We start from the raw sequence: 13,548 nt of genomic DNA, 5'->3' as shown, positions 1-13,548 counted from the left end.
GCAGGAAAAAGCTTATAGGGTATTTTACACAGCTTTTGTGTCGGGAGGAAGATATTTTCTATTCTAGAGTAATTCTACTTGCTGGAAATAGAGAAGATCTGTAATGTTCTGTGTATAATCTGTTGAGCCTGTTTTGCATCTCAATTACTGAATAGGGTAACCTGTATGATTTTTAGCTGGAAAGAAAAATCCCACACAGCAGCTATTTGAAACTCAGAAGTGTTGTGGTCTTTTACCTTATAATTAAGTTAGCTTGAAGTTTGCACATCTGAGGTTTATTTCACTATCCAAAAGGGGGAGGGATATTTTAGTCCATAGGTTATTGTAATAGTCTTCATTTATTCTTTATTTATTATTATTTATTATTATCACCTAAAAGGGGCTGAGATATGTGCAATATTGTAATTTTCAGGTGCTTCCTTTTTAAATACAATACTGAATTTTTTTTGTTAAAACATGCTGTATTTTTTCACTGTCCATATTTGACCTATCAGTGTATTCAGTATTCTAAAGGAAACGATAACTTTAGTTTTCCTAGAGTTATAGATTTCACTGCCCAGAGCTACTGGACAGTTTGATTTCTACCATTGTAACACTCCACCAGTCATGGAAGGAGTTAAAAAGAAAATTGAAATTGTGTCATGCAGTGCAAAATGTACATAATTTCTGCAATGTTTTTTTTTTTTTTGCTTGTTTTGTGGTTGGCTTTTTTTTGTTTGTTTGTTTGAGAGGAGGGGGCAGGCAACAGCATGTACTTGTGTTTTATTTTATTGCACTCCTCCAATTTTATTAAAACCCACCAATGAAGGTGTGGTGTTCATGATCCCTGGGTCTGCAAAAATGTCGGTCATTATTTTTCAGGCCTCGTTAGGGTAGAAGTTCCCATCCTTCTGCAGTGGATTTATCAAAGCTCTGCAGATGTCCCAGAAAACAAGGCTTCAAGGACTGGATGTGCTAGTTCAAATACTTTTCCTTCCTTCCCTCAAAACTGTTTTGATCTTACATTAAGTTTTTGCAGAGGTGAAGTCATACTTTATTTTCTAATGAAAAGCAGATGAGTGACATTAAAAAAGGAAGAAAGGAAAAAGCTGAAGATAGTCAAAGAAAGGATTGAATGAGCGAAATACCATGGAACACTTACAACAACTCAGCAATTTAAGCCACTGAGGAATGCACATTACATATTCACTGCAAAATACTTGCACTGTTAACATCTACAATGCAAGCTGTTTTAAAGAGGACCTTTTTAGGTTCTGTTTCGCCTTGGTTAACAGATTATTTATGCTGATTCTGGTGTTTTATTGAGATTAACCAAAAAAACCCCACCTTAGTGGTTGGTTGGTTAAGGTCTCTAGAATAATTCGAACAATGCCAATTAACAGCTGTTGCAAAAAGATCTGGCAAGGAAATACCAACAAGAGCAGTGCGGGTTTTATTCTTCTGTGGGTGGGTTGATATTTATTTTTGTCAGTTTAACTGAGCTGTTATCACGATTCGTACATCTATTTGCATCTTTGCTGTTAATTATGGTGTGACACTAAAGTTTGCATAGTTACTCACTGTTTATAGTTTTTTGACTTGATAGTAAACATTGTTTGGTGAGCTTCTGTGACATACTGCTTTCACTCAGAGAAGAAAAAACTCAAAAAGCTTGTGCCTATTTTTAGGAGGAAGTTCTGGATATGCTTCGTTGTGGCATGATTTAAGGCAATAAATAATAAACATGGTGATATGTCAATAATTTACAGTGTAGAACATTTGTCCAGACAGCTGCATGGGAAGGGTCAAATCTTACTTCCCTAAAAGATTCAATCTTTTTTTGTTTGACACCTCCTTCACAATTATCTCTTGCATTTTGTTTGTCAGTAATCTCATTTTCAGACCTTTTCTTTTTTTGTTGACAGTTTCTTTAGCCTCATATTAAGTGCAAAAAATTTCATGGCAACATTGCCTTTCTCACAAAACAAATGTGTATAGTTTATTTGGCACTAGTTTTGCATTGGGAAGCTAATTGAAAAGAAGGGGTTTTGTGTCATCTCCCAGATGTCCAGATTCCTTGCACCGAGGCAGTCTGTGCTTCGCAGGTATCCCTCAATCTCTGATCCCTCAAGTCCATTTAGCTTGGAGGGCCTGTAGGGCTGGATGAAAAACACAACTGGCTCAACGCCTGTGAAACTGTAAGAGACGGCTGCTGCCATAAAATTACACTTCAGTTCTCTGCCAATCATATTACAAAAAACACGATAGGAAAAGAACTTCACCATAAATCTTTTCAGCTTGTGTTTTATGAGACTTAGAAAAAAAAAATTTGTTTTAATCTTCCCCTCATTTCGTCCTGAAGCCTCACTAATTTCACGTTATAAATGCATGGGTTGGCAGGCGGTCTGCACCCACTCAGTGAGTTTGGAGAGCCCGGAGGTTCAGGCCATGCAGGTTGTCCCTTTTTCAAGGGAAATATGCGGAGATGGTTTTGCTGGGCACTTGCAGGTGGATTTCTGAGTCGCCCCCGTGCCTACAGAAAATGCCACTCACAGCCCTTGGTGCCTGCCAGACCGCCCTGGGCCAGGCAGAGGCCGTGGCACCCAGGGCCAGGAGCCCAGCTGGATAAATGCTTAAGCCTCAGAGATGGTAAAAACATCATGTGGTGCTCAGCAAACTGCAGGCAGCAGTTTTCTTGGTTCTCAGGTTACTGAATATTGAAATGAGTTTAAAAGAACAATTTACCAGCCATTTACAAAGCTGTCAGTGTTAGAAGCTGTCAAGCTGTGATCCTTTCTGCTTCTCCTGGGTTGTTCTTCCTTAGGTAGGATGGGATTTGGAAACTTAAAAGGAAAATAAAATAGGTTCCTGAAATAGATCACACTAAATGCATGCAGAATCAGTTTTGAAAAATGATACATTAGTGCTGCATATATTACCATCACAATTTTTCCTACTAAGATTGTTTCAGCCATAAATATTATGCAGCAATTGGCATATTTTTCTCACTGAGGTCTCAGCAGTGCAATTTCATGAGTATCTTTTTACAACCCGGTGCACAGATATCTCTGAAGAGTAGAAAAGCAGACTTTCTTTCCAATTAGACCTTCAAATAGGAGTATGAATGATGTTAGAATAACCAAGATCTTTTGGACATGCAGAAGAAAATCCCCTCCTGTGAAGCTGCTCTTTGGATAACTGGAATTGGTACTTTGATCTTCTGAATGATTTGAGACACGATTACCAAAGTCACAACCTCTCCCTTCACGGTCTTCCCTTTTAGCTGCATTCTCGTGGTGCTTGTTTCACAATCAGTGAGCATAAGTAAACTTCCTAGGGAAAGCAGCAGGTTGCAGTGGAAGTGTCACTGTCTTTGGCATCTGTTACTTTTGTGGCCAAGGGTTCCTTGCCTTAAACAGCCTTCTCCAACAGTGCATTTATTGTTTGGTTATTTCAGCCTTAGTTAACCCTGCCTGGGTTGTCATGGGCTTCGTTTCAGCTGTGTGATTCCTTGGTGCCAGTGTAGCTGATGAGGCGGAGACAAACGTGTTGCCTGTTAGATAACCTGCTTATTATAAATAATTAAATCTGTCTCGGTGGCAGGATCTGTAAATGTTGATTTACTAGTAAATATTTGAATACTTTTTTCAGTAGAGTGAGGGCTGTCTGTAAAGGAGGTAGGCAGGGTTTGTTATGTATTCTGCTTACCAAACCCTATTCATCTCTCTGTTTGGGATACTATTCTGTTTCTGATAATTTCCAGAAAATAAGGGTTAGTAATGTGGTAGATAAACATGCAAACGAAACAACAGCAAAACTCCCCAACTCCTTCCTCTCATCACCACCCCCCGCCCAAAAAAAAAGAAGAAAGCAACCTGTAATTCTTTTTATTGCTTTTGAAATAAGGCATTTCCAGCAAGTTCCTGTGTTCTATGGCGTTGATCGATATCCCTTTGCTTCGATTTCAGGCCGAGGAATCCTGTAAATGCAATGGCTGGAAGAACCCGAACCCACCTCCCACGCCGCCGCGGGCCGAGCTGCAGCAGGTGGCGGTCAGCCTGGCCGAGCCCTGCCGCAGCTGCAGCCATGCGCTGGGTGAGCTTCTTCTTCCTCCCCCTCCTCCTCCTCCTCCTCCTCCTCCTGCGCTCCGGGCACCCTCGCCCCAACATTTCACGTCAAGGCCTGGAAACGGGAGTTACGGTTAGGTGTAAATGTCAATAGCTTCGATTGGAATATGTTTAATATTTTAAATATACGTTTAATGTGGAAATATCCTAAAGTTAGTTTTAAAGAAATCCAGTTAAGGTGCAACTTCTAACAACAGCTACATTAAAAGTTGTTAAAGTGCAGAAGCACCATTAAGCTACCCGTAACAATTTTAGTACTTTGTGTTACTATGCCTTAACCTCACATAGCTTTATCTGCCAGCTGCCTTCGTTACAAGGCAAATAACTCTCTCCTTTAGGCTGTATTATGTTTCCTTACTTTAGAACAAAGTATAAAATATCCTTGAACATCTCTAAAACAGGTACACCTACCTGCAAAAAGAACTGTGTCTTTTCTGAGTCACAGAAAAAAAACCCAAAAACTAGGGTTGTACATCTTAGCATGGTCTGAGTTATTGTGCAGACAACTTGCATTTCTTGGAAGCAACTGCTCAAAATCCACTGTTAAATACTGTTATGGCTCTTGGTTTTGTTTTTCAGACTTAGAATAAATAACAATTGCTTACCCACATAGCCTGAGAAACAGTGCTGAATCACTGTATTATTATTTTAAGAATTTATACTTATCCAAAATAAAAGCTGATGGCTGTTTCTGTATATATCAGAATTGCAGAACAGTTTGAGTTGGAAGAGACCTTTTAAAGATCATCTAGTTCAGCCCCCCCTAGAGTCAGCAGGGGTGCTTTCTGTTAGATCACATTGCTCTGAGCCCCAGCCAACTCTAACTTGGATGTTTCCAGAGATGGGGCATCCATCACCTCTCTGGGCAACTTGTTCCAGTATTCTACCACCCTCATCGTAAAAAAACCTTTTTCCGATCTCTAATCTAAACCAATCTAAAGCCACCACCCCTTGTGTTGTCACTACATGTCCTTGAAAAAGTCCCTTTGGCTTTCTTGGGGGCCACCTTTGGGTCCTGGAAGGCTGCTTTATGATCTCCCTGGAGCCTTCTCTAGTCTGAACAACCTCACACTCTCAGCCTGACTTCATAGGAGAGGTGCTCCAGCCCTCAGATCACCTTCACTGCCCTCTTCTCAACTTCCTCTGTCATAGATCCACATCCTTCTTAGCAAATACTGAATAAAAATTCAGCTAAAATAAAATTCAGAACTAATTTAAAAGAAGAACTCACTATTTAATTTTTGTTGCTGCCTAAAACTTAGAACAATAAAATGAAAAAAAAAAAAAAAAGAAAAAAAGAGAAATTTCAAACCTTCACAATAGATAATTTATTATTTTACTTTTGAAAAAAATATTGTACTTTGAATGAAATACTTTTTTCTTTTTTTTTTTTTTTGCATGGCATTTATTTCTATTTCTATTTCTGCTTTTTTATTTTTGTCATTACATGTGATTTATTTCTGGGCTTTTCAGCCAGATTTTCCCCTGATATTCCAAATCTCTGGGTTTGCTTGCAGGAGAAGATTAACAAATGCACAGTATCACAGAAAATTCAGTCACTTTAGCCAAGTTAGTTTCAACTTTTCATCACACAGCTTCTCTGTGCTGCTTCTGTTTGTGCAATTAGGGTGGCTTGTGTTACCCTTCCCTTTCAATCCTGGCCTTTGAAGAAATAGCTTTTTCTTTCCTTTTTTTTTCTTTTTTAAACTTGCAAGATGTGCCTGTCAGTTCTCTGTTCTTCAGCAGAATTTGTGGATGCTTTGTATTTTGTAGAAAATCTCAGCTCTTCTAAAAGCTGGGCCTAGTTTTGGTCTACCAAAAATATTAAATCATTCTTTAGCTAGGGAACCAGAGAAAACCAGAACTAAGCAGCAAAACAGTAAAACCAGCAAAAGTATTCTATGAAGAAACTGTATTTTTATTTATTGTTTTTTTTAGAAAAGACTTCTGACTACAGCTAATAAGGAAAATGTTTCATTTAAAATAACTCAAATGAGTTGCTGTATGCTTCCTCATACTGCTGGAAAAAATATGTCTTTCAGCTGTGTTTTCCAAAATAATTTTCCTATTCATCTCTTCTAAATTAGTGTGTTTCTGCTGGATACCTTTAAAACCAGATTTACCACAAGGTGTGTGGGCTTCACATTAGATGTGCTGCTTTTTCTTCTCAGAAAGCCATTGAAGTAGCAATATAGAAATGTGCTACTTAAAGCTGCACGCGATGTAAAAATGTAGGATTTCTTTTGTTTTCTCTCTTTTTTTTTCTTTTCTGAATTTATTTATTTCATCCAGAGGTAATCCTACATACTATCTTGCTTGAGATGTCTCTTTTTGGAGGTGTTGTTTTATCTTCAAGCCAGTGCAGCTTTTGGTGCATATATCTATTTGATTGTGTGTATTATTGTCTACTTCTCTACAACTTATCTTTGGTGCTCAGCTCCCACAGTTTGGCTCAATGTGGTTGTTTTAATGAATATTTCATTTATTTGGGTGATATATTATCTAACACTGTGACTGGATTAGATGCTGGGACAATTGACTGTCCACCAGCCACAAGACCAGGTGTTGCATGGTCAGAGACTCTTTTCTATTTGATTGTTTCTCCTGTGTTGCAGGGTGCATTTTTTAATTGGTAAACACTGTCAGTCTTGAATTACTTTTAAAACTAGTTAATTAATGTGCTAATACACCGTATACATATTCAGTCTCTTTTTTGCCCCCACCACTGTCTTTGATTCCTGCTATGCATCTTCATATAGCATATTTGGGTATTTCTTGGTTTTAGTGTTTTGAGATAGGCTGGACACATTCCTCGTTATTCTGTTTTTTCTCTGTTCCTAATTTGTGCACTCCAGTGTGCTTCCTTGCTGAAGTTGCAGGTCTTCCTGTCACTGAGCCTTGTTCTTTCTGCTTTGCTTGCTTTTTCATGCATGCTCTAGCAACCTATACATGTGATATTTCATTTTTTTTTTCAGGCATAACAGCATCTGAGGAAGGGTGTACCAGTTGGGCGGTGCATTGATTGGGACTGTGTAACTCTAGTCAAGAGTGAATGCAGTATTTGATGTCAGTGTACCAAAGCTTTAATTTTAATAAAATGCTTACTAACAGCCACAGAGTTTGGGAATGGGCTGTGAACGTCTGAAGAAAGATAGATAGTTGGCCTGGTGTATAAACACTGGTGTCTCTTTGGCAAATACATGCTGGTAATACACTTAACTTTTAGACTCATAGTATGGATAATAATTCTCTAGTTTAATAAAATGTTTAAACACACTAAGTAGTCAAGGTTCAGTATTGTTATGGAAACTGCATAGAAATGGCTTCTTATGCTGATGTTTTATTCATTTGTTGAGGGCAAGGTTTCTTTGGTAGTTATCAGTTTCTAATGCAAAGCTCGTCTAGAAGGATATTTATTACTTGCAAATGATCAAGACAGACTGCTGGGAATATTAACCCTTTATATCTGTCTTAAGGACAGAAGTTAAATTATTTCATTCTGCACAGAATATATCCTCAAAGGAGGCTTATGATGGCCATGTGCCTAAGACACTATATTATAAATTTTTATTTAGGTGGAAACAGTTGCTGACATATTTTTAAAGTTCTGCATTACAGTGTACTTTTTACTTGAAGCCCAATAAAGGTATTGAATTTAAATGTTTTGGTATCATACTAAACTTCCCAAAACAAACCATATTTGCTGCCTGGCCAATAAATGTGATCGTTTTCAAGTAAAGTGTTATTTTTTCTCACTAGCTCCCCAGCTAAGGAGTCAGATTTGCACTGAAAAAATATATTAATCTTAAGAAGTAAATATAGATAGAATTTGTTAAAATATAAAAAGCTAATATGCCCAAACTTTAAAGTATTTTTCTCTTTCTTTGAAAGGATATTTTCTTGTACTTTCAGAAGAAAGGATATGCATGCGATCTACACTGGCCTGGAGTCAGCTAAGATCATTGCTTTTTGTAATGCAAATATCTTCTTTCTGGGAGTTGACTTTTTGTGTTACACTACCTTCCTTCTTCCCGGGGCCAGTTGTTCAAACCGGCTTGAAATGAATGTCCTGTTTTACAGGGAGAACCCTCAAGCTTTTGAAAATTACGGATGTGGAACTGTATTTACCTTTGGAGATGATAAAAGGGAGTTTGTCACTTGGAAATGAACAAATGAGCATGTTCAGTCTGCAAAATCTCTGTTAATATAGTGTGCACAAAGCACATTTTGATCTTACATGATATGAAAGCAAGGGGCTTAGGCAATAATGCCCAGTTTAAAACAAAAAGGCAATTTTGGAACTGAGTTTTTTTCACTCTTCCCAAAATAAGGTGCTGCTTATATCTGGATTACATAATTTATGGAAATTCTGGATTTATTTTCTCAAGTCAAGAAACCTTGTCTCGAATACATAGCTCTAGGACAAAAATGTATGTAGTTAGTTATATACTGCAATGTATTAATGCAAGCAGGACTCGCGTAGTCAGCCTTAATTGTTAACAGATGATGTGATTCCAACCGGCTGCCATTCCTCTGCTGTGGAAGTTGCCACCCCTGGTCAACCTTTACAAACTGCTCTGATGCTCAGAGGTTACAGTTACCTCTGATAAGATGTGTTCTGTTTAAGCAGGTTATTACAGGATCAGTGCCTTTACAGTTAAGGCTTAGTTGGAGTTTTCCTGGGCTCTAGTTGTGCTATGGGTTCTCTCAGTAGCCTTTTACAAGTTTGGGTTTTTATTTTGTTTAGCTGCTCATGTTTCTCACCTGGAGAATGTGTCTGAAGAAGAAATGAACAGGCTCTTAGGGATTGTATTGGATGTGGAATATCTGTTCACCTGTGTCCACAAAGAAGAAGATGCAGACACCAAGCAAGTTTATTTCTACCTGTTCAAAGTAAGCTGAACTTGTGGAGTATCTTCTCAGATTTTTCACTTTCTCACACATAAGCCAGTTTCATTGCCACTCGGGCGTGCATTGACTTTATCTGCTGAGACAGTTTTTCTCTAGGATGGTGCTCTACTGAGTAACTGTGGGCTGGATGTTCTGGTACTTGCAATGTACTGATTCTTATTCCAAAAGTCATCCAGATGATTGAGGAACTGACCCTGAGTCCCATGTATAAACTGCAGCCTCCTTCACTGACATACCAGGAAGAGTCAGTTGACATGAATGGTAACTTAGCTGCTTGCATTTCCTCAGAGGAGCCTCTTGTACCCGTTTCAGAGAAGGTGATTTCACAGTGAAGTTTAGTAATTACAAATTCAGATGATTAAACAAGCAGATATATAACCAGGAGAATTCCAACACTGCTCACAGTGTGCTGTGCCTTTGTGACTTTCATTGACTCTCTGTATGAAAATATACCAACTTTTAAAAATTTGTGTATTTTTAACAGCTTTTGAGGAAGTGCATTTTACAGATGGGAAAACCTGTAGTAGAAGGATCTTTGGAAAGTCCCCCATTTGAGAAGCCTAGCATTGAGCAGGTAAAGATTCAAAATGTGGGTTTCATTGGTGTGTGGTGGGTTTTTTGGTTGTTTTTATTTACGTGTTTTTAAATTTTATTTTGGTGGGGGTTTGGAGGCTTTGTTTTGGGTTTTTTGTGGTTTGTTTTTCTTTTGTAAATGTAACCACTGGTTTTGAAAACGTGGCATGTTTTTAGGCACTTTGCAGATGTTTTTGTGTTCTGCTCAGGACAAAATAGGGGGCTATAGGAGATTGCTCTTGGTTCTCCTTTTAGTGTTTGTACAATAGCTACATTATTTGTATTCTATTTCTCATCATTGGTCTTATGCTTTAATGAAACTGACTTTTTTGTGGGTTTAGTGAATTAACTTGTAACGCTACTTTTATGTGGGCAGTTCTAGTCTTTCTTTGTTTCAAGTGATAAAAAATGCTGTTGAAGTTTTGAAATCCAATATTAAAATGAAGCTTGCCTTCTGTATATCAAGAAAAATGTTACAGTCCAATTCAGTGAGATCATAGCCTTCTCTTTCAAAGGGTACACAAGAAAAAAACAAAGCTGAAACCGAAGAATAATTGAGGCTTTTGTGACTCTCAGTAGATAAAGAACATATGACAAATTCAGTTTTTGGTTAAGCAAGCTCTTAAGAATGCACTCCTGGCAGACAAGTGGGCCCATGAACTCCAATGAGACTATGCAGAGGCTCACATACCTCGCTGAAACAGGAGCTCGATGTTTTCCCATCTGTGGATGAATGGATGTTCTATTGTTAAGCAGGATAATTTAAATGTGAAGACTGTTACTTGTAGTAATTATTTCTTTACAACTCTCACTTCTTATAATGTAGGAAGATCAAACCACTTCATTGCTGAATTTCTGAGAAGTCTTCACTTTAAGTTCTGCTTTAGTTTAACTATAAACAAAAAATGTGTATGTAATCCCCCTAGGCTCCTAATCCTTAAAATACACTATTAAAAAGGTTTTGTACAATGCAGTTTTTTGTCAATTTCTTCATAATGTTCAAGTTGCTTAAGAAAATAAAGCATAGAGATTAAAGGGTAATTCTTCTTACATCTTATTTTGGAATAATTTTCCCTTAAAAAAAGACCAATATTTTCAATTCTGTTTTTGGCAGCTCAGCCACTCAATCAAACAAAATTATTTGCTAAGCACTGGTGTTATAATGGGTTTATAAAATATATGTGTTGCAGGACTTTTAGTCACCTATTTTAATCATGTTCAGTAGATTTTTCTTCAAACTGGACAGTGTCCAAAGTGCAATGAGGAGACATGGTTGTGAAGTATTAAGACTTCTTGAAGAAATAATGTGGTTTGTGGACATAAACTTAAGTAGAAGTCTATAAGCCCTAATCTATTATTGAAAAGGAGCTGGTGAGTTTTGAGGGTGACAGTTGATTTATGTATAGATGAAAGCCTACCAGAGCTTTCTCTGTTCACTGACTTTGAGAAGGAAGGAAAAAAGGAATTTCTTCTTCTTTCCCTTTCCATCAGCTGCTGAGAGCAGGTTAAAAGTACCTGGATGTACCTCCTGCTGTGTACACAGGTACCAGCCTGTGGCATCTGCATGAGTAGCTGAGCAAGGAGTTCATGGTTTCTGATATTTCTTTTCTTTCCCATGCAATGCAAGTTCATGATAAACATAAAGTGTGGAATGTTTGAGGATGCTCCTGTAAAATTTATGGCTAAATTATTAAACAGAATTTTCTTACTTTTTAAGGGTGTGAATAATTTTGTGCAGTACAAATTTAGCCACTTACCCTCGAAGGAAAGGCAAACAATAGTGGAACTGGCTAAAATGTTTCTGAACCGCATTAACTATTGGCACCTGGAGACACCTTCTCAGAGAAGATTAAGATCACCCAATGATGATATTGCAGGGTATAAAGTGAATTATACCAGGTAATGCTGCTTTTGCTTGTTGGGAGTCTTCCTTACAAATAGGGCATGTACAAAAAAAGTACACCAGTATCTTTATGCCATAGATGGGCCTTGTAAATTCTTGCAGCTGTGGATTTAACAGGAAGACCTAAAGGTTTTAGTGATACTGTATCAGTTTCACATGCATCCTTGGGTCTTGAGAGATATGCTTTATCAGCCAAGAACGGGGAGTAGGGGCTGGAACACTTGTATCTAACAATGCTTCTGCAAGGCCTGTGTTTGTGAAGTGCTCTCAGTCTTAATATTTGAGCCTCGTGTAAGTTCCCTATTTATTATTCAACTTAAAAAAGAAAAAGAGAGAAGATAACGTTTAGCATTGTAAAGCATCACTAATTGAAACCAAATCACAGAGGAGTTGAAAAATCTAACTAATTTTGCAAGTATTTGAATGCTAAATGGGGAACAGATATTACTAGGTTCCTTAAAATTATAGTTCTTTTTATGACCATTTAATGCACTGTTAGAATTCAAAGGAATAACTGAGTCGCTGGAGGATGAAGAGCTAGGATGAAAAGACATGTCTCTATTTATTTTCTTTTTCTCACAGGAGTAGTGCAGTGCCTTTTTCAGTGAGCAGTTCAGTGAGAGCAGTTCAGGGTCCTGCCGGTCAGGCAGCAGGTAGTTAACCTCTGTCAGCATGCTGTTCTCAGGAACTCCCCGAACATCTCTGATGGCCCAGGGTGAGCACCACCTTCTGTCTGCTTTCCTGGTGGTCTTTCCTCTCACACACCTCCTCTCCATGAAGGTGAACTGCAGGACACTTAGAATCCATGGTGCTCCTAAGACCATGTTTTGTGGGTGTTTGACCTCCATTTTTTTGTGTTAACTGGTGTCAGCCAGGGGTGGTAGGAGTTAAATCTTATTAGGAATCAATAGCTAATTGGTTCTGGTTGGTGGCTTTTTGTTGTTAATTATTTTGTCACTTGTTTTTTCTCAAATTATTCTGCCCACAGTCCCTAAGGTCCCCCCACGACCCAAAGTGCTCTTCCCACAAAATCTCACTTGTCATTGTGAGCTTCTCTCCTCTGTGTTGTCTGAGGCATTGCTCAGGGTCCTGCTGGGCACCATGGGCACACCTGAATTTTTGCAGTCATCAATTTCATTTGAGAACCTGAGGATTTGAATGAAACTGTATCAGAGTTTCACATGCCTTCTTGTGTTTTGAGAGCTGTGCTTTATCAGCCAAGAACAGGGAGGAGAAGTCTGTGAACAACTCTAGCTCACAAATCTTTTGCAACACATGTTTGCAAAGATTAAGGAGCAAGAGTTTGGGAGAACATTTTGAGACAGGCTGTACTTTGGGTCTGGATGAGGAAATGTGTGCAGGATCCAACACAGTATGTTTGCATGCAATTCCTAATATTTTCTTTTCATTGCTGGAGCTTTCATAGTGGTTGTGGTCTGATTCTGCTAAAGCTCCAGATTCCAATGACTGTTCTCTTACACACAGATATCAAAATCTTGTTTATAGGATTAACAGATATTGTGATCTACATAGGCAGTGTATTCCGGAGTTATCTCTTCGGTACCATAATCTCTTTTCCTAGAAAAGAAACACGACATGCTGTAATTTTCCTTAGTGCAAAGTTTATTATGGATGGAGATACTGGTAATGAAAGAATAACAAGGCAGGGTATGGTGGGAAGAAGCCAACAGGTGGAAGACCAGGGCAGAATCTAGTTGGATTGGGATAGAACTAGTTAAAAGTGTCATCCATTTGGCCTCTATGGGGGGAAAGGTAGAAGTTTAGAGGGTAAAACAGGCCATGCTAAGGGACTTCGGAGTCAGTGGCAGGAGATGTGTGAGGCTGAATGGATGAGCTGTGGAGAGAATCCCTGACATACCCGTGAATTGTCTGTAATCTATGATTATTGTCTGGAACAAGAACACTTTGTGTAAACTAGACTGCAGAGAAAAATAATATATGGAAACTTTAAAGTGCTTGGTTGTCATTTCTGTAAAAAACTGGGCAATATAAATGCTGCTTAACTGTCCAGCCTTGTAGTGGAACTGATTTATA

The 13,548-nt window shown here is 38.3% G+C and overlaps 1 protein-coding gene across 3 annotated transcripts in view; it reads left to right on the top strand.

Moving 5' to 3' along the window:
• The window catches only part of KAT2B (lysine acetyltransferase 2B), a 40,200-nt gene that overhangs the window by 4,794 nt on the left and 21,858 nt on the right, over positions 1-13,548 (top strand). For all 3 annotated transcript variants that reach the window (XM_068207356.1, XM_068207336.1, XM_068207347.1), the window contains exons 2-5: positions 3,948-4,074; positions 8,854-8,999; positions 9,502-9,591; positions 11,308-11,489. In XM_068207356.1, the coding sequence (XP_068063457.1) occupies positions 3,948-4,074; positions 8,854-8,999; positions 9,502-9,591; positions 11,308-11,489 (545 nt within the window). The remainder of the gene's footprint in view (positions 1-3,947; positions 4,075-8,853; positions 9,000-9,501; positions 9,592-11,307; positions 11,490-13,548) is intronic.

This window comes from Anomalospiza imberbis, chromosome 1, assembly GCF_031753505.1.
Source record: "Anomalospiza imberbis isolate Cuckoo-Finch-1a 21T00152 chromosome 1, ASM3175350v1, whole genome shotgun sequence".
NCBI classification, from domain to species: Eukaryota; Metazoa; Chordata; class Aves; order Passeriformes; family Viduidae; genus Anomalospiza; species Anomalospiza imberbis.
Note: the sequence above shows the minus strand (reverse complement) of the source record. Positions and strands in the feature narration are given on the sequence as shown.